Source organism: Phyllostomus hastatus, unplaced genomic scaffold (genome assembly GCF_019186645.2).
Source record: "Phyllostomus hastatus isolate PE091 unplaced genomic scaffold, TTU_PhHast_1.1 phas_contig_86, whole genome shotgun sequence".
Taxonomy (NCBI): Eukaryota; Metazoa; Chordata; class Mammalia; order Chiroptera; family Phyllostomidae; genus Phyllostomus; species Phyllostomus hastatus.
In genome coordinates this window covers 42,629,844-42,652,376 of record NW_025333977.1, presented here as the reverse complement: position 1 = coordinate 42,652,376, position 22,533 = coordinate 42,629,844, and the positions used below count along the sequence as shown (strand labels likewise).

General features: G+C 37.8%; 1 protein-coding gene across 1 annotated transcript in view; it reads left to right on the top strand.

Annotated features, from left to right (window-relative positions):
• SLC9A9 (solute carrier family 9 member A9) overlaps positions 1–22,533 on the top strand; it is a 528,656-nt gene that overhangs the window by 164,770 nt on the left and 341,353 nt on the right. The window contains exon 6 of the mRNA XM_045851938.1: positions 1,969–2,074. Within this exon, the coding sequence (XP_045707894.1) occupies positions 1,969–2,074 (106 nt within the window). The remainder of the gene's footprint in view (positions 1–1,968; positions 2,075–22,533) is intronic.

Below are 22,533 nucleotides of genomic sequence, written 5' to 3'. Positions count from 1 at the left end.
CTTTTTCCCTATCACCTGTTATCTGTAAATGTCCCCATAAGATCTCTCATGAGCTCCCTTCTCTTTCTGTATACCTCACTCTGGCAACCTCTGCTGCTCTTGTGGCCTTGTGTTTCGTCTATATGCTCATAGCCTCCAAATTCTTTTTTATGTCCCTTATTTCAGTTTTTTATTTCTACCTTTCTTACTTAAATTTCCACTTGAAATTCCACCTGGCTATTTGAGTCAGTATGTCTGAAATTGAACTTACTGGATCCCCCTGTTCTACAAACTAATTTCTTTTATGCAGCACCATCTCCCAATTGCCCAGGATTGAAAACCAGAGTCACTCTCTGCTGTCTCTAGCACCAAGCCTCACCAATTCTCCATCATAAATACTGTGGGGGCATTGTCTCCTGTGCTTTACCCTGCCTGATATTTCTTTTTATTCATTCACTCATTAAAGGCTTACTATATTCTAGCCCTCTGCTAGAGAGGATGAAATCCAATGAATGGGTAAAGTACAATGCATGTGGCCATTGACCTATGAGAAGTCAGTGTGGTGGATGAACAGGAGTTTGGGAGCCTGAATCAAGGACTCTTCCTGTTTTGGTTCAGATTCTCTCTTGCGGGGACATTTGGGAAGCCTTCTAGCCACACATCTGTTCTGTTCGCTGCCCTGCTGCCTGAGTTCATCTCTAAAGTTTGAACTAGATAGTGTCACCCTACTGACTAAACCCTTCCGTGGCTCCACTTCACTCAGGACAAGCACCAAACTTCTTGACCCTACTTATAAAAGCTTCAAATTCAGCTTTTCCCCCTCATAGCACTCTTTTGTACAACATAGTTATTAACTTCACAGTCCATGAAATAGGAAAGAACAGAAATTAAAATGCCCACTCTGCCTTAAAAATTTACCATCAGTATTATTTTCAATCACCCTTTTCCCCCTTTGGCAATCAACTCAATGAATCATTTTCCTAATGATGGCTGTTCACACTTTGCATAACTGTTTCAAATGACAAGACACTGCACAGTTTTGATGAGCACAGATAATCAGCATGTGATTATTTCCTGTCCTGATGTACTCACAGGTGCTTCGTTCGAGTTTGTGGCAGCCCACCAGAAATATGTCCTTAGGTCTTGCTCTTAGGAACATCGAGTCCCTCTTTGCAGATGCGTATGACCTCAGGAGAGAATGAGAGCCAGGTGCCAAGTACCTGTTGCTTCATTGGAGTAGACCACTGCAAAACATTCATTTATTTATTCATTCATTCACTTGGTCATTCATGCATCAAGTACTTCCTGAGCATTTGCCAAGTGCCCTGTGTTGCAAAGATTGGTCCTACCCCAGGGAGCTCACAGTCTCTTCTGTGATAAGTTCTGTGATTTAATGCAAATGCTGGGATCAAAAAAGGAGTGAGACAGGTCTCAGCAGTCAGGGGCCTAGGGAAACACTTGAGAGGCTTTAAAAGATTGAATCAAGTTTTTTTATAGCAAGAATGTGTGTGTGTGTGTGTGTGTGCAAATGTGTGTGTGTTTATGTATTTAAGAAATGAGGGGATGGTAGCGCATGGATGGGAAAGAAATTGCTGTCTTGGTAAAGGGAATCCAAATGCAAAGGTAGTTAAAAAACCTCACCATTTTCTTGGGAGGTAATTATGGTAAGTTCAGTGTGATTTGAGAGAGGCATCAAAGGAGAGGCAGGCAGGAGTGCAGAGGTACACACTGGGAGGTAAACAGGGTGCAGGTTACAGAAAATGTGGACAAGAAGCTCAGACTTTCTCTATAAGCAGTGGGAGCCCAGAGAAGTCTCTAAGCAAGAGGAGTCACCTATCAGATGAGTTTTTGAGTAAAGCTCTCTTGTGGGTATAGAGGACGGATTTGAGATAAGCATTGAGTGAATGCTTTCCTGAGTGACCACAGCCAGGTACAGTTCCATGGCTGTGTCTCAGCTGACTCTGCATGTTTGTGTGTGTTTTTTCCTAGTGACAGTGCTGGCCATCTTCCATGAACTGCATGTTGACCCCGACCTGTACACACTCTTGTTTGGGGAGAGTGTGCTGAATGATGCAGTGGCCATAGTGCTAACATAGTAAGTACCAGAATTCGGCCAATGTTTCTTTGGTGATGTGAAATAGGCTTCCACTTGGTGATAATTCCTACTGGTTTTAATTGCATATTTTGTATTATCTCATAGAGATACAGACAAATTCTAGCTTAGCTTACAAAGAATTGTTACAAAAGAAAATCTCCAGTATTGAGTATAATTCATTAGGCATCTAATGTCTAACTCTGTTAATAGGTTTCATGATTTCAGCCTGTTATAGCACACTATGGAGAAGGTAACATTTATTTATTTTTTCTCAATGTACATATTTAGCTGATTCAATTAGGGTTCCTAAAATGCACATAAGCGAGCTTTCTTAATTTCAAATCAGCATCATTTAATTATGTTCCTTAAACGAGTCATTTTCCAGTTAATAGACTAATAGAAACCATTATATTTATAGTAATCTTGGCAAACAATTGGAAAAAGAACTTGAGAGTCAGAATACTCTTTTCATTTCTCGATGCAATTATGATGTGTTACAGGAACACATGCAACTTTAAATCATCACATGACAAGTGAAACCGACAGAGCTTCACTAAGAGCTCTCATAATTCTTCCTTCATCCTGAAAGAATTTTCTTTTTGAGATGAGAACTAACGCTCTTTCCTCACCCCTCAGTGGACACCATTTGTATTTAATAAATGCCACTTCAGTGGCTTTCCCTGTGTCAGAGGTCTCTTATTGGTTTTATATTAAGACCACCATTTTGGGCAACTGTCAAATAACCACAGGAAAGTAACTATCGAACAATTAAATGTGACCACAGGATTCAATTCAAAATGTTCACTACTTCAAATATGTTTGAAAGTGTGTTATGCAATAAGAAAGGACTCTTAGAAATCAGATCACAAGAGGGAGGACACAGCAAAGCAGCTCTGCTCCTGTTTCCTGCCAGCTGACATTTTGTAAAGATGGACCAGAACTGCCCCTCAGTTCAGCAACTTGCAAGTAAGAGTCTCTAAGTAAACTTATGTTTCACCTGGCCACCAAAAAGTGCCCTTCTTGCATTAAAGGAAAATATGGGAGCAAATTAAGAGCAAAAGCCATGGCAGAAGAATGCTCACAAATGCTGAAGAATGCTTTAAAGAAACACCAAGAAAATTAATTAGGACATCAGGAATCCCTGTCCAAGAAATACAAATAGTATTAAAGACACACTTTTCAAATTTTTAAAAAATCTGCCAAGTCTCCTATTTTCACTGTCTGAGCTGCCAAGTTATAAAGAGCAGAGCAAAGAGCCAAACCACTGATGTACGAAAGCTCTGGGGAAGAATCACTTAGCCACAGTCCAGGGAACGTTGGCCTTTCCGGGGCAGCACCTCCATTTGCAGCAGTTGCATTAAAAATGCAGACTTCAGGGACAAATGTTGATGCTGCTGATTTAGCACAAGCCAGGGGGGCTTTCAACAGTCTGTTTAGTGTCACCTCAGGTCCACATGCAGTTATTAGTGGAAGTACCTTTGCTACTCCCCTCCCTACCCATCAAGATCTCCGCCTTCACCGCAGGAGATGCTTGCCACATTAGCTAAAACCTTGTGCTCCCCAGCTTTGGCAATCGAGGTGACTCTAAAGAATTCCATCTTTAAAGTACAGGTGATCTTGCATTAGGAATACCCGACGCACACAATAACATCTACACGATTGAATCCGCAGGCTTTCTTCTGCCTGCTGCCTTGGACTCCACCAGAGCCTCCCCTGATCTCCACTGAGTGGACAGATCTCACTGTCCCGGGCACGGGCTGTCTGCCCACCGGTGCCTCCACCTCACGCAGTCATCCATGTTCCGTACTCTTCACTGTTCTTGCTCACATGCTTCTTACACTTAGTGTACAGCACATGATATTCTTTTTGTATACCTACTTGCACATGCACCATCCTTTTAGTGCCCCAGCTCTACACTCTCTCTTTCACCTATTTTCTAGTTCCCTTTGAGAAAAACCCTATTTAAAAATTATTGAAGTTTTCTGTGACTTTCAGACTATAAGTTTGAATATTTGTCTCTCTACTCTTCTCTCCCTGCATGCTAAACCATGCATGGCGGGTACCTTCATGTCCTAGCACCACAGTGTCGCTTCTCCCAGCCTCTGTTTCTGCCTCATCAAGTCTTTCACCTCTTACACCATCTCTTCCTTCAGGACCCACTGGCCTACCCCTCACCATGCCCTGACCTCCATTAGTCCCCTTCCAGTACAGCATAGCAACCATGGCTTTCTGTGTGTATTTGTTGTTTAGGTAGTAACATTTTCCACACTGTCGATGTACTTGAAATGCATAAGAATGGATGAAAACCTCTTCCATGTTTTCTCTGTTTTGGTTCCATCTTTGTGGTGGTGGGGGGGTTAAGTTTAGAAATAGTGATAGAGCTCTTCTGTACCATGGAAAAGAAAAATTACACATTTTTGGTGAGAAATCCAGTGTGATAAACAACCCAAATCATTAGTCACAGTGGCCCTTGGCAGTGCCTCCAGAGACCCTTCAGAATGGCCACACACTTCCATTCACTGTCCATCTCCCACCAGCAGATCTCCTTGCTTGAAAATCATCCTCTGAACTTTGAGTAGTTTTACAATTTTACATGTTAGTGTACTCTGATTTTCAGACACTATTTATAATTGAACTTAATAACCACTCTCTTGTATACAGCAGCAGGTGGTGAGTGGTATCCCTATGGGTTAAATGATCCAGAATTGTTCATCTTAAAATGAAAGTAACTTTATTTAATATAAGAGTTTTGAAATTAGCTTGACCCACACTGCTATTTCAGGTACATAGAGAATGCCATGCCCAAACCTATGTATACTAGTTCATGCAGGACTGAACTCCATGTAATGGATTTGCATTTCTAAAGATTGTTTAGTAGGTTGTGAAGAAAAGTACAAGATAAACTGAAGAGGTCTCAGGATGTGTGGTTTTGATTCTTCACCAAGACATTACTTTCAGAGGCAGCCTGGTCAAGGAGAAGGAACCCTAGGTTTAAGTCGAGAGAGCAGGTGTCAGGGTTGCCAGAAATTACTGGTGCAGTTATCGCAGTTGACAGGAAACCAACCCAAACCAGGTAAGCAAAAGGGGAGTCAGTGTTGGCTGAGGCACCTGGACAGCAGGAGTAGAAATGGCCCAGGAGAGGGCCTGTGGGGGTGAACAGGACTCTCTTTTCTCACTCAGCTTCTTTAGATTTAGCTCCCTTATGTGGTCACAGGATGTCCTTCACTCTTAGGGCTGCGTCATTCTTTAAGAATAGAGAAAAATTCTGTCTCACAATTTCCAGCCCAAATCTCTGTATAGCTCATAGATTTCTATGCCATTCCAGACCCACTGGGAACTAGTCACTGCAGCCAGGGAAAGGTACTGCTCAGGTCTAGCCACACACTTCATGAGTCCAAAGGTGTAATCAGTTTCATTTGGAAGCACATGAACTAAGTCTGGGGAACAGTGGGATTATTGCTTAGGGTGATAATGCTGCAAAAAGGAAAAGTGGGTGAATGCTGGATAGAAACAAAATCAAACAAAACCTGCAAGACCTCTGCAGTGACTACATTTAGCCATGAACTCTCTGTGCTTGTTTCCTTATCTGTGCAAGGGAAGTATAATTGTTCTATATACATCACAAAATTATTCAGAGCAGTAAAAAGAGCAATCTAGTTAGAAAGCCTCCATAATTTATATAACCTATGCTATATAAATAAATATATACTGAGAATAATTCATATAATCTTTTATATTTATATCTTTTATTCTACTCACACAGATCTTCTGGTTTTATTAAAATGAGTAAAGATAGACCTGCTTCTAGTGAAACATTCCTTCATAAATATGACATTTTATGATCCAAGGAATATAGAGAATAACCATTTTTACATATGATTTCCCCTGTTATGAATGAACCACTTATTTAAAGCATACCATTGAAAGTTGATAAATCAAGAAATAGAGGTTGGAGTATATTAAAGTTATACAGGTACTCACAGTGAAAATTGATATTTCTTGTAAAAGTTAGGTGGAGGAGGGGAGAAGGAAAGGAAGGGATAAATTAACTAAAATACCACATCTTTCATAATACTAAATCAGTATCTACCGTGTAGATTTGGTAAATCAAGAAATGGAGATGTATGCATATTATTCAGAGTCAGAGGGCCACCATCAAAAGAAATAAAAACATAAATAGTGAAAATAAGATACTTCTCTTTGTAAGACCATAGCTTATGGAAAGGGAAAACATGTACTTTAACTATTTGTTTTATATCCTTCCTTACTGTCTGAATGTTTATATATGTTTGGATTATATTTATTTAAAATAATTTTCAGGTGATCAAGATATCAAAAGCAGAAACTATAAAAGCAATAGAGTCAATTTATTTATAGCAATAGAGTCAAATAGTCTTAACAGGCAAAATCTACTACAAATAAAACTAATTGATGAAGGATAAACCAACCACAGCAATTTCAACACATATTTTGATAGGTTAATTGTGCTTATAATATATGTGATGAATTTTTAATCTCCTTAATACACTAAATGTACTAGTTATGTTAACTTAGGTAAGCTACTTAATCCGTCTGTGGTTCAGATGCCTCATTATAAGATGAGGACGGGAAAGATCACTTTTACCTAATTGGTTGGGATTAAACATAGTGCACCTAAAGCGGCCTGACTTATAGCACTCAATGCATGTTAGGTATAAGCTGCCAAAAATTGCTCTTGTTAAAGACCAATAAAGAACAAGTAAGAAAAATAGAAAAAATGGTCGAAGGCTATCAGTAGGTAATGAATAAGGAAAGAAACATAAATGGTCATTAGTCCTATTAAATAAGATCAGCTTCACAAATAATGAAGTAAAACACATGGACAAAGCCAAAGGGGGTGGTTTCAAGGGTGAGAGGCAGGGATCGGTGGGGCAGGGGGACATGGTGGGGTGAAAATGGAGACAACTGTACTTGAACAACAATAAAAAAAAGAAATAAAATAAACCAACAGTGGATATCAGTTTTTGCTTAGTGAATCTTCAAATCTTCAGAACTCAAGAAAGAAAAATCATATTTGGCACAAGTCAGGGTTTGTGGAAGGGACTTCTATATTCTTAGTGAAAGAGAAAAGTGATAAAACTTTTACAAAGGCAATTCAGCAATATTTATTGAGTCATTTGAATTTATGAATCTATTGATCCATCCATTTCATTTCTAGAACTTTGGACAAAGAAGTAATTCAGGTCGTGTATGAGTCTGTGCATGAAGATGAGTGAGCTAACTAGAGCAAAAAGTTGTATGTAAGGTACTATTTGGTTGAGTACCGTATTTTTCGGACCATAAGATGTACCTAGCTTTTAGAGGAGGAAAATAGGAAAAAAACTTTTGAAGCAAAAAATGTGGTGAAATATTTAATAACATAATATTTCACCAATGTAAATGTAAACAGAACTTAACAGCAGCATTAACAATCATTATTCCTCCCAAATTTGGGCGGGAAAGTGCATCTTATAGTATGAAAAATATGATAAATTATAATATATTAATATCGTGTAATTCTATGTAGTTACTTGAAATATATAGAAAAACATGTGTTAATGTGAAGAGCTGTTTACAATATATTTCTAAAGAAGATAAGAAAATTTAAAATTGGCATATGCAATAAGATCTATTTTGGTAGAAAAAGATCACAACCAAATTCATATGTGTGTAGTTATATCAATTATAAATACATATATAATCAAGTGTTAGTTGGGAGCACAGGTGACTTTTGTCTTCTTCTTTCAGCTTATATATGTTTATTGGAAATAGACTGAAGTACTTATGATCAACTCTGGTCCAAAGAACTCCGTATTAACATACTTGATAATTGACAATCTTCATTTGTACAGATTCTATATAGGTTTAAGTCTGAAATTGTTTTTACCCATGAAAGAACAGAAAGAGGGCATTTTTAGCTATTATCTTCAAAAAAGAAATACTGCCGTATAGTACTGAAACTTCTACTTATGAACTAATTCCACATGTGCAAATACCTCCAGATTTTCTTAGAGCTAAAATAAGGTCCTCATTAAACAGCTGGCTCTCGGATGACAATAAATACACAGGAAGTGCCTTTATTCCACGTTAAACAAATTCTTGTAAGGAAATTCAATGTTGATCATCAAAAGAGAGAGAGAAATGGAGCACTAGTTTTCTCTTTTCTGATGAGAGTGTTTTATGCTGCTTAGAGGTCCTTACTAGAAAATGTCATTTAAAATGTAATACTGGTGAATGCTTAGCACTTAGATTGAGTGACATTTTGAAAGACCACATTTTTTGTAATCCATACATCTTAAGGGAAATTTAACATAGAAGTTAATGAGATGGCTATGAGAGCCAAAGAACCATGCCACTAGGAGGAAACTTGAGATATTATCCAGGCATTCAAAGGAAATTTACAGAGAGGCCATGTGTGGCAGACATCATGCCGAGCACTGGTGATAAGATGCATGGGTACAGTCGCCCATTGCGACTGGCCCTGAGCTACTCCTCATTGAAACGGGCAGACAATAGCTGTAACATGATTTAATACATATGTGCAGCAAAACCTTGTTGTAAAAATCATCTCAGAAAATATCTGAATAGGGTTCGGTTATTAATACAAATCATTAAGGAAATTAAATTCTTCCTCTTGGTACAGCATTTCTAAGTAGATAGCAAGCTCCTTGAATGCAAGTTATACTTTTCTCCTTTCCCAGAACATGCAACAACTATTTAGAAGGCTCCCAAATAATTGCTGCATATGAGTTACCAATAGTTCACCCTTTCAAATACTAATCCTCTTATTAAAATTTATTTCAGAAGATTTTTATATTGCTTCCTTCAAATACTTGAAAAGCTTTATTAGTTATCCTCATTAGCCCTAGTTTTCCCATCTGACCCATAGTTGTAAACACCAAAGTGATAAGAAGGTGTCTTCTTTTGATGAGAATAAATGGAAATTGTTACAACCAGAAAGTATAACATCTTTCTGAAGGTAATTCATTTTATATTTGCCTTGGAAACTGATAGTCACATTTATTTTGATGTCTGTCAAGATATTGCAGTGATTAAAAAGTAATTTTAAAAAAGTTACGGCCCTTTTTGTATAAGGAGCCCCTTCCCCTGACAGTCAATTCTACACTGATGCATTTTTTGGACACCAGGTGGCATCACCTGGCAGGAGTGGGAAGGCTTCCTGGCCTCCTTAAGAAGCAGCGGGAGGCAGGGCTCAGCTGACCTCTGCCTAGATGTGAGTCAGGACGCCCAGTATTTTTGCCCACACCCTGCTTGCTGCTGCTGCAGTGCTGCTTGTTGTTTTCCCACTCCTGATATCTGGTTCTTGTTTCCTGCCTACGACTTCACTGTCCCCCCTACCCTAGTTCTTCACGGCACTGTGCAGATTCCTGGGAATTGACCTTGGCTATATCCTGTGTCTGTCCCTGTCACCCAGATTAGCTCTGACATTCACTCACTGTTTCTCATGACTTTCTTTGCTTCACGTAAAACCATGCACAAAACACTGACCTACCAAAAATAAATAAATTAAATAAACCCACATTGAAGGGCTTTATCTCAATTGCATTGTACTTTAATTTATTGACATATAAGTCAGATGTAAGTGACAGAAACTCAGTTCAAATTAGCTTAGGAATTCTTTGGCCTATTTAACAGGGGTTAGGCCAACTCTGGGCATGCCAGATCTCAGGGATTCAAATACGATTGTCTATTTTTTCTTGTCCCTGATTCCTTTTGAGTTCGAACCTCATTCTTTCCTGGTACAGATAGATGACTTACTCTACAAAGCAGAAGAGGATGACTAATGGCTTCTCCAGGCTTGTATTGTTCTGACTCAATGTAATACTTAATTTTCCCAATATTTGCATATCAGACACAGAGAACTTCCATTGGCTCTGCTTGTTTCAGACAATCACCTCTATGCCAATGACATAGTACTCTAAGGGAATTCAACATAATGATTGGCCAGATCTGAATTGTATCCCCATCCTTGTGGTCAGTGGTATGGAATCTATTATTAGAAGAAAGTGATTGGCCCTGGCTGGTGTGGCTCAGTTGGTTGGAGTGTTGTCCTGTAAACTGAGAGGTCATGGGTTCAATTTCAGTCAAATGCCTGGGTTTGGTCCCCAGTCAGGGCACACACACATAATCAATGAATAGTTCTCTCTCAGGCTGATGTTTCTCTCCCTCTTTGTCTCCCTCCCTTCCCCTCTTTCTAAAATTAATAAGCATGTCCTCTGATGATGATTAAAGAAAGTGATTGGAGGACAAGTATAATGGACATCCTGGAACAAGAGCTACCGCATTTCACAATCATAGAATATTCAGAATGTGGTGGATAGAAATGAATCAGTTAAGCTCCATGCCATTACAAACTCAAAGGGATGCTTTATTTTAAAAGGCTAAAAATCTTTTCTACTTGTAGGATTGATTCGAAGAAGAGAAAAGGAAATTCCCTGGGTGTAATGAGTGAGAGAAATCACGGCAAGAGTAGAAAGCTACCCCTGTCAGGGGCCACATGATTTGGGGTAGGCTATGGACCCAGAGGTTTTGAAGCTAGAGTCAATTTCCATGTGGAAATCAGAGCCCTGTCTGTGGACTCACTTATGGTAATGTAACTTGAGCAAAGCTCTTTGGATAAAGCTGGGACTCTCAAAGTGCTCCCTCAGTTACACAGACTCTATCCATCAATCATCCTTATGTAACAGTGAGAAAACCTGTCATGATTCTGTAATTTGAATCAAACCCCTGCCCTGAACAGTTGTGATATAGAAACTATGAGCAAGTAAATAAAGGCAGAAAGTTTTAAGGACTATTAAAACATGCGTCTCAGCTTCATTTCCCTTTCTCTATTTTCAAATGTGCCTTAGGGCTTTGAAGTGAGACTTTTTAACTCAGGCACATGGAAATTCCATAGAAAAAAACAACTCTTCCTGAAAATGAGTTCACGATAAAAATTTACAGGCCACAAAAGGAAATAACTATGAAGAAAAGCCAAGAGATAAACAAAAAATTAAATCAGAAGAACAAACACCCTAAAGAACTAAAAAAAAAGATAAAAATTTGAGATAAATTATAAATGGGCATATTAAAAATGGCTGAAGGGATAAATGGAGGAGCCAAGTTAAGAAAATTAATAAAATAGAAAGCAAAAGAATATTTCAAAATGAAGATTCAGATGTTGACATTAAAAACCAAATAGATGTGATAACTGTCATATTAAATCCAGCTTGTGAACCGGAAGATAAAGCTGGCAAATAATGCAGAAGGCAGAACAGATAAAAAATATGAAGGCCTGGTGAAGTAACTTGACAGATAGTATAAGAAAAGTTCAGACTAAGTCAATAAAAATTTCAAAAAAAAAGAAACCAAAGAGAATTGATTTGTAGCAATATCTAAAGAGATACTAGATAATAATTTTCTGGAATTGAAGAAAAAATTGAACTATCATATTATGTCCAGAATTGGATGAATTCACCAAATACCTTATAGTGAAATGTGAAATCATCAAAGACAAAGTAGAAATCTTAAAAGCAACCAGAGAGGATCAAGGATAACTTACAATGGAAAACAATTTGGATGACAGCAGTTTTCTCATTTGCAGTAACAGCTGCCAGAGGATAGTGAAATAATATGTACAAAGTATCAAAGAAAAATAACCTACAATCAAGGTTCTAAAGTCAACGAAAAGTAAGAATGAAATTAAGACACTTTCAGATTGACAAAGTTTATCACTCAGAGATAACCAATGATAGAAGTAGGAAGTGGGAAGACAAGGAATGATAAGTAAAGAAATTGGTGGAACAATCCTAAATCTGACAAGGAATTTGACAAAAATAATGATGAATGGGAAGGGGTAAAATTAATGTAGAACCAAGCAATCCGTAATGTACCACAAGACTAAAAGATGGTGGACATTGAGTGGTTATAGAGGGAAAGATATTTTGTGTAGACAAATTGGAGGCACAGCAGAGCTGTTTTATTAAAGCAATCCAGTTTGCACTCACGTAGCCATGTTCACCAAAATGTTTCTCAATATGGTGCAAAAGAATTTGATAATAGATAACCCTTTTCAACTTGGCTTAAAAATGTTGAAATCAACTTACACCTGCTATGAAATTCTATTGGGGTGTCCAACCTGCTGCCTGTGGGTCGCATGCAGCCCAAGATGTCTATGAATATGGCCCAACACAAAATTGTAAATTTACCTAAAACATTGTGAGATTTTTTTTGTGATTACATGTCATAATGTATTTAATGTGTGGCCCAATATGACAATTATTCTTCCACTGTGGTGCAGAGACATCAAAAGGTTGGACACCCCTGCATAGTCTTTAATAATTTCAGACAGTGCAAAAGTTTACTATGCATTAGGAAGCCAATAAGGCATTTCCCCTACTACCCCTTCATTTCCCCCTCCAGATTTTAGGTTCTACCCTTTGTACATCTAGTGTCTCCAGTTGTGAGTTTGTCAGGTTCTCTCTAGAGGCTGTCCTTCATTTTCCCTTTGTCCTCTTCATGTTTCTAACCCAGTTCTGCTCCCCTTATGTTCCCATGATGTCATGTTTAAGATCCACTCTAAGACCCCATCTGTTCAATTCCTGGGAAGAGGTTACCTCCATGGATGGACAGCAAGGGACATTTCATACCACACCAGTTGTTGATATGCTGTGTGATGAGATGCTCTAATAAAAATTCTTTAAGTGAACATGTGAACATGTGACTATGAGCCAATGTTCTGGGCAATAAGCCAGTTTTGAGAGAAAGATTTAGAGGAGGTAGTCCTGCCTTCTGCTATACACTGTCACTCAGTCATAGCAGCTCCTAATTCCTTTTAGCCCCATTGGACATTTTGGCTCTTTAAGCAGAGTGCCTGGACCCACCATCCATGCATGAAGGGAGTTACTTGCACTAAGCCAAGTACAGAGATAGAGGTGGAAACCAGGGTGCCAAACATCAAGAAATTACTGACCCAAGGACCAGAGTATTCATACTGGCATGATCAGGTCATTTTCTTTCTGTAGTCAAGCTACTCAGGATGCTGAATCATAATCAGCATCTACTTTATTAATTCACCACAGGAAATTACTGTTGCAGAATTTCAAGTACCCCAAAGATCATACAGTAGAGCTCTCTTTCCTAGTAGGCATGACTGCACATAAAGACAAATAATATCCAGAGGGCCTTGTGGTGAGCACTGGGACAGGTGAAGGGTGAATTAATGCACTGGATCTTAATCTGCATCCTTCACAAAAATTTTTTTTTCTAGTTAGACTTGAAATTTTGAGGTGGTACTTGACAATCACCCCCTGAATTTAATACCAATATTTAGGATAATTTAAACTACTCAAAGTTTGATTGAATAACTAAATCTTTCTTTCTCTCCTGAATAACCAGTCCTTCCTTGATTGATACATTGCACTTTTACCACTATACCTGAGTGTCATTTGTCTCTATCTAATGGCCTTTGATATCTGGTGGGTGAGGGGACCCATAGTGATCCCCTCACCTTCTTTATGTAGTAACCATGGACATGACACTGATCAAGGGGCAGAGGATAGTTCATAACTGGGTATCAGGGCCATTCATGAGAGCCTTCTATAAGAAGAACCAGTCACAACCTTGGTCTCTCATGACTTATGGTTTCCAAAGGTTGTCATACTGGCTTCTATTACTGATGTAATGCAAAACACCATGCATTAAAGATTTGGGGAGGAGGGGAAAAGCTTCTCTTAGAGTCTGAATAAAGTTATCATTTTGAGGGAGGTAGGGCATATATAAAAAGACAAAAATATAGTTTTTGGGAGCCCTGGGTTAAGATTTTTTTTGTCCTAAGACATATTTTCTTTCTAATGCACTTAAGCCTGACTTCTCCTTCTGAAAAACCAAAAACATGCCTTTTATTTCAGGTGCTCAATTCTGATTTTTTTTCCAATTTTTTTTCAGAGAACACGGGGTCAAATCAATATGCAATCATAATTTTGATCTGAATGGAAAGCTCTCTCTTGGCCTGGCATATATGTAGTCTGTTCATATTTCTTGGGTTCCACAATGAATTTCCATGGCAGGCTTATGCGGGTCTTAAGTGGGCTCTGCCTCACTGGTCTGTGTCATGCTCAGGGAATCTGATTAAACGTGGGGAAGAGCAGCTGATCAACCATCGAAGGTAAACTCAGGGCCCATTTTTCTGAGCCTGATAGCAAGGCCTGGCTCCCTTGCCAGCTATTGGGTAATAAATGAACTGTCTTTGAATGCCTGGATCCTGTGTTAATAGTTTTAAAATGTCAGTTGTTTATGGGAAAGAAGTTGGGAACTCTTATCAATTCTCTTGTCCCAGGGGTCCTCAATCCTCAATGACTTTTTAAAAAAATTTACTTATTTATTTATTTTTACTGCAGGATGGCAGGCAGTATTTACTGAAGGGGGAAGGGAGAAATCCTGTCACTATTTAGTTAACTCTCCATGGGTTAACAGCAAGAGATATTCATTTCAAAAGAAAGTGAAGTGAGAACCAGTGAATTCTTTGATGAAGAAAACACCCAAAATCAGGCTGAACGCTGGCTGCTGTCATCCTGCAGCATCAGAATCATGATGTGGTTTCATCTGACTTTTCTAAAGGCACTTAACTCAAATTACATATATTAAAGTCAAATTCTGGAGCGTGTGCCAAGTAGCTTGTTTCCAGAATGCAGTTAAGTGGTCAAATGTGATCTAATGCCATTTTTGTGAAAATGCTGTATGTGATGCCATGAAATTAAATCCTAACCTATAATATGTTTGCAGATTTAGCCTTCATTATCTTTATCCCCATCCTCACTTGCCTACATTGTTTTTATGGACATCAGAATATCTTCTAAGTAAGGTTAATTTTTAATTATGTGAGGACCAGTTAGATTTCAGGTATTGTCTATTGTTATCATAGTGGTCTGCTTTTAGCCTTTTCACTAGCATCTCTATAAGAAAATATAAAAAATAGAAAAATACACATATATACATGTATGCATTCAATTTTTCCTTCTATTAGTAATTCTGGTAAAAGTTTTGGTGGAAAAAAGTATCATTTTAAGACATATCTCATGTGTGGGTGGCATTTGTTACTTCTCCATGGGGAAGTGAAGGTCAGGCTGGGGATGTAGGTTCAGTTTCCTATTTTCTAGCTTTGTACCGTTGAACCAGTCAGTGAGCCTCTTCAAGTCTGCATTCTAATTTCGCCAAGATGGAAGCTTCACTATATCTTTCTGTCCTCATCTTTAAAAATAAAAATTTGGGGGGATTTTAGAAGTGAGATTACACTGGAGGTACGGATTATGAAAGCAGTTAAGATCAACTTTATGTGGAAAAATATGCAGAAAACCAAAGCTCCATTAACTTATTAAAATGTTTGTAAAAGACTATTATGTCTATAAAACAGGGATATATTGAAGTTTAAAGAATAAAATTGTAGAAATTTAAAATATGAAAATCAAAATAAAATACTTAATAGATGAGCTTACATGATTTCTACTTTAAAAATACAAGCAGCTTTAATGGTAAAACATTACAGAACCTAGAAATCTGACCAGACAAAAGATTGGCTTAGAAAAATCAATTAACCACAACTAATAAGAAATGGTAATGGGAAAATTAAGTTGTTCACAATAGCATTAAAATATAAACTAATTAGAATATCTCTAAGTAATAAATCTCTATGATACCTGAGCAGAAAAATCTTAACTTCAGTGAAGGAGAAGAAAGCCACAATAAGTCATGAGAAGACCTACTATGAAATAGGATGGGAAGATTAATATTATAAAGTAATCAACCCTCCCCCTAAGTAAGCTATACTTTCTGTGTCATCTCCCTTCCAAAATTCTAACAGAAAGGTTAAAGGTAATTTTAAAGTTCATATGGAGCTTCTCCTTAAGATATCAGGATAAAATATTTTTATTCCACTAGAATCCCTCACAACAAAGTAAAACCAAGAAAAACACTGAAAGATAAAGAAATTTCAAAGCCCATGAAATTGGGAAATAGTCACAACTCCAAACCAGAAACTATGAAATATGTAAGTGTAACATATTGCTGCCAAATAATGTGAAATCTTGAACAAGAGATGGAAAGATGCTGAGCCCAGTGGGCTCCTCTGAGGCCTGACAGCAGATCACATTACTTGGCGGACCAGCCAATATCCATTGTTAAGGGTGCAGATAAGATCAGGTGGATGGGCCAAGAGAGAAATGAGGGAAAATAGTCTGACCCTTCAGAATGAAAGGTGAATAGAGACTATGCTGACCCACATTCTACCCTCCTGGCTAGGACAGTGTGAGAAGCTACTTATGGGGAGCGGGGGCCACAATTTCCAAATCAAAGCATCATTCACCTGTAATTTATGGGGTTTTTCTCTATGTCATCTCAATTTGAATACTACAGACTTCAAAAAAGATACATTCCCAAGAGAAAGGAAACAGATTTAGGAACAGATGATGAAGATGAACAACTGGTGGCAGTTTTAAACTATGCTCCCCAAATTCTCTGGCACTCTTCCCACCCAGAGGTATAGTCTATGATTCCTCCCCTTGAATCTATAAAATGCAGAGAAAGGGATGACATCCTTAAGAAACTAGCCCCTCCCTCTCTCTGTCCTTGGGACACACCCCTTAGCCCCAGTCACTTTGTTATGGGTGAGCGCAGCTGCCCTGTGAAGAGTCCTTCTGGGGAAGGAGTACCACCACCAAGACTTCCCAGACAGCTGGGTGTACTGTTCTTCAAGAGGATCCTCCAACCCTATTAGAGCTGCAAAAACCAGCATGTGCAGCAGACATGAGCTAAACCCACTGAATTCTGCCCAATTGGAAGATTTGTGAATAAAATAACTGTTGTTTCAAACCACTCCATTTTGGGGTGGTTTGTCATATAACAACAGATAACCAGAACAAAACCCAAATTAAAATGGCAGTGGGCCTCAGTTTACTCAACTCTCCTTTACCATTTTCCCTCTACTGTTCCTTAATAAATAGCAAATCTCAATTAAGGATGAGTAATCAAAAAGGAGGGAGTGGAACATGTTCATCAAAACTGCAAACTAGATTTTTTTTTAATTTCAGACAAAAAAAAATAGCCCACAACTTCCAAACAAATTTAATCACAGAAAATTTCAGACACTTTCCATTATTATGAAAGAAAACATGAATTTTCTAGTCTATCATAATATATATGTATAATGTATATATTCAGAGAAGAGATTCAAGATTTGATAGAAAGGCATGAAATAATTAAGGAGTATTAAAAGTGTGCTTGCAGAGCTCAGGGAAAAGCTGGACAGATAATAAAATCACTAAAGAGATAAAAGACACTTTACAAGTATCAAAAATAGAATGCAATCTCTAAACACACTGTCAAGAACATAGAAGACAGACTTGTGGAAATAACACAAAACAAGATAGAAAATAATAAAGATATAATGATGACTATCGAGAATACGGTACAAACTGATGGTAGATAGTGGGTGTTTTGAAGAAGAAAACACATGGAAAATAGTTAAAACATTATAAAACAATATTTTCCTGAAATATCGTAATAAGTAGATGGAAAGACTTAAAGAATCAACTGAGTGCCAGGAAAATTTCATCTGGAATCAACAACACCATGAGCTAATCTGACAGTTACCAGATTTCAAGTTTAAAATAATTACACAGGCATTTAAGCAGAAAATCCAAGTCACTTACAACATCAGAAACAATCAGATTGGCCTTGGACTTGACCACAGTGACATTCAATTTCAGAAGATGGAAAAGCAGCACATTTTCATTCCTGAGGGGAAGACTCTGAAACCCAGGCCAAACTGGCCTTTCATCGTGAAGGCAGCAGACTGGGTGTTCAGTAAATGGTGTGGGGCAGAGCCTACTTCCACAGAACAAAACGTTAATGCTTGGTTCATGTCATTCCTAAAAAGAATTCAAAAGGGATTACAAAGCTAAATGTTAAGAAAAACTACGATTATTAGGAGCCATTTCTATAATTTTGGAATGTTAATGGTCTTCCTAAATAAGACCTAAAGTGATAACATAAAATATAGCCAATTTAACTATATACAAAATTTAAAAGTTATATAGCTAGTTAGAAGACAAATGATAGTCTAGAAGAAAATATTTTCAATGTCTCTGACAATCTTAATACTTTAAATACAAATAAAACTCAAATCAATGAAAAAATAATGCAATAAAAAATTGAATAAAATATGAACAAATAATTTACAGTTCTCTGTATATACATATACATATACATGTAACTGCATATAGTTAAGTATAAGTGATATTTACAAACTGAAAAATACAAATTAAAATGAGACATTTTCGTCCATCTATTTAGCAAGATGTAAAGAGTTTACTCAGGTTTGGTTCAGCATTGACAGGAATAAAGAGAATTGGACACTCTTACATACATTTCTCAGTGTCATCCAAAATTTTAAGTGTACCGAGTAAAACTACTTTTAGTAATCTACCTCAAGAAAGGGTTGCTTACATAGACAAAGATACCTGTACATTACATCAGTGTAAGAAAAACAAAATGTGAACAGCAGCATGTCTAAACATAAGAGATTAAATACCACACACAGACGAAGGAGAACTCGAGAGTCTTTAAAATTGGATGACAGAGAGAGGTCTCTAAGACATTTTAAGTTACAAATGATGTTTCTAAAAAAATACACATCTTTGTAAAGAATGACATTTGTATATAAGCTCATATAAATGTAAGGGAATAACTTTCATGTTGTACTCTACATACTTTCACATTGCCTTAATCTTCAATGCAGAGAGCATATTCCAATTACCCTTCTGTAATCAAAATGATTTAAGTAATAAATGCATTTTTAATGGGTGTAAAAGTATTTCCCCTGTGTACCTACTAGAGGTTTTAAGTTGAGTTTACTGCTACATTCTGAGCACCTTCAACTGGCACAGTCTTTGACCCTGTATTGTCAGTAGGTCTCTGCCTAATGGATGAATGAATAGTTGTGTGGTGAGGATCCACAGAAAAGATACTTATAAAAGGCTTACCTGTGTGTCAACAAAACTGATTTTAAATTATGAGAGCAAAACCCCAGGAATGCATGTGTCTGTGGTATCAGAACAATTGACTGAAAATTGAAACCTCTGAAATCTCTGCCCAACTACTCACTGATTAGTGTGGAGACTCGATCAGTTGTTTTGGAATAAAAGAGGCCCAATCAGATCTGATGGAGCCTTAAAATCCCTGCCCAGAGTTGTGCCCAGGTTTGTGGAACTATTACATCAGGCTCCCAAGCCACGGGGACAGCTTATCAAATCAGATACAAAGGAGATATATTATCAAATGTGTGGACTTCCAAAAATATAAATGAAACTTTCCTCTAGCTTCAAACCACACCTCAAATTTTTCCATTTAGATTATTCATTTTTCATTTTTATTTTTTCACATTTTTTGATACTTTTTCCCATTGCCATTTGTTCCCTTACACCTTCTCTCCCTTCTACCCATCACCTCCCTATGCCACCACCACCACACCCTTGTCTGTGTCTGTGAGTTCTTTTTCTTTTTTTGCTCAATCCCTCCACCCTCCCCACCACCCCCAGAGCTTTCAGCCTGAAGTTCCAAATTCCTAACCATATAATAATGTTTAAGAGGTATTAGATTTATGCATTATAAACTTAACTCAGGGAAACATGTTTCTATACATAAAATTAAAATTTATAGATGGGATAGAAGATCCCCAGCTATAAATACTTTGTACTTTGATCCAAGTACTTTGGGGGCCAGGTCAGTAATGTAAATTTGTGATGGTCCAGATACAAGACAATGAGAAGTCATAGGGACAGTGACTCAGTGGAGGGTGCATCCCTCTGAAAGTACAATTTTAGGTTCAATTTTAACTTTAAACAGTGTTATGACCACACATAAATGGAAATGGCCAGTTTGTGACCACAGGTTTAATTGACATAAACTGTCCACTTCTATTAGAATGTTCTCATTGCCACCCCCATCTCAGGCCACTCTCCATTTCCACCTCTACTTTTTGTGCCTATTGTTTTATCAGTCAGGAATTTTCCCCCAAATCTTCTGTCTCTGAATGGTAATCATTTTGCAAAGCTGAGATCACATTTAACCTCTCCAACAAACACTGGCAAGAACCTTCCAGCTGAGAATTTCTCCTCTGAGAGCTGACATAGACTTTCAGACTGAGACACGGTGTTAAAGGTCGGTCGGTCCAGGCACGGGGAGGACTGCTTTGCAATACGACCAGCAGGAGGTCACGCCACCTAGACCTGGTGATCTGGAAGGAAGGCAGGGTGACTTTGAGGAGCAGCAAGCTCTTCCTTCCACTCATCTCCTTCCTGATTTCCTATATCGCCAAGGTTTTGTTGGGCACCCTCAGTTTTGAGTGGCAAGGTGTTTTTGTTTGTTAGTTTTTAAGAAAAAATTCATTGGTTGCCGAGATTTAAAAATCAAGAGAATAATATGAAAAACCTAGATTTCTGTTTTCCTTTGAAAAAGCTGAAAGGTGGGAATATTGGGAGAGTACAGTATCTCTTCCCTGACAGCAGTGAGCTGGCATTTAGAAATGGCTACCCCTCCTGTTTAGCCCAGGCTCATACCTCCAGGTAGTCACAGCCCCCATATTGCCTCTAAACTGAGCCAGGGACCATTTGCCAGGGTTACTGAGTTTGCTCAGTGGCTTTGTGTGGGAGAGTTAAAAGGACAGGTATTAGCTCTTTTGCTCATGTTTCCATCAAAGGAGGAAAAGTAAGAGAGTAAGGCCTCCTTCATTCACATTGCCTAATGGAACTCTGCACAAATTAGAATTCGCCACCCTCAGTACTGAAGAATATTCTTCCTTCTCTGAAGCCATTTGTATATTAGAGAATATAAAGCTCTCAAAGGAATTAAACAGTTTCTTCTCTGCAAATCCTGGCTGCTGTTTATAAGATGTAGTTGTATTCCATTCATCATTTTAGTTGGTCCCCTGTGAACAAGTCTGCTTCTGTGATTTTAAAAGTACATTAAAATTTTTGCCCCAAATTCAGGGATTATTTTAAATCCCTACTAGATTTTGTTTGGATTTATACAAGGGGCTTGACCTCTTACCAGAAACTTGTGGACTAATGTGGAGAACTTAAAGTTAGATGTAAGTAAAATTAAGTATTTGTTATTGATTTAAGTAGCAATAAAAACTAATATTACTAGCATCTTGACAGCAGGTTCTACTGAGGGACTTACTTTGTTTAATATTTTTATCAATAACTGAGATCGAAGGGCAGATTGCAGGCTTGTCATACTTGCAGTTGATATGAATCTGACAGGTATAGCACACATTCTGAATAAAATACTAAGACTCCAGGAGATAGCAACAGGCTGGAAAAATGGACTACCACAGGTACTCAAAGGTAATTTTACATAGCTACTCTCTGAATTATTGACTTTCATGTATTAATCAAGTTATCAGATTTGGTTTTAGGCGTTAACTAATGAACAAGTCAGGGAAAGAGCATTCCCAAAGAAATATGCATTGGCAAACTCTATAATATTCTGAAAATACTTTGAAATATGAATTCATTTTTACATGAACAAATTAAAAAATGAACTGTAAATTAAACTTCATTTTTCCCCCTTAAATTTCACAAAATGAGCTCAACCCATGGCCTGAAAACTAATCTCATTATTTTTCCCCAGGAACCACATTATCATTAATAAAATGGATATTATCTGAAAAAAAATCTCTCAGTTAATTGTCCAGGCAGGAAGAATTTACCTTAGCTTCAGTGATCAGAGGAATAGCTTTGTGCTCTCATCCTCAAGAATTGCTTTGTTCCCTCAAAGAAACTGATGTTTAGAGCAAAAGCACAACTCACTGAAGCATGAGGTATTCACGGTTATGGTGGAGCTTCCCAGACAGTGACCACATTTCTAGAATGCATCCTTTATAGCTCTTTTCTCATGCCTGGGGTGTCTCCACCATTCCCGAGATGCACTGGATCAGACGAGTGGTTGTTTTGTGTTGTTTTTATGCATTTGGCTTCTTATCCCTACTTGAGTTGATTGATTTAGGGAGTTAAACTATTCTGAAGCTTCTCTAGAGAGTTCATTTTACTTCTTATTGATTTTGAGGCACCTTATTGATGAGTAGCCCAATGGCAATTATTGTAAAGGACAATAAAAGGTTGTCTGTCGGTTTACTTTTTTCTTTTCTTTTTCCTTAGCTAAGTTGAGGAGAAATGGTTGTTGAATTAAACAAAAATACATATTTTTGTTTTTTTCTTTTAAATATTTTTTTTAAATTTATTTATTTTTAGAGAGGGGAAGGGAGGGAGAAGAGAGAGAAACATCAATGTGTGGTTTCCTCTTGCATGCCCCAACTGGGAACCTGGCCCGCAGCCCTGGTATGTGCCTGGACTGGGAATGGAACCGGCAACCCTTTGGTTCACAGG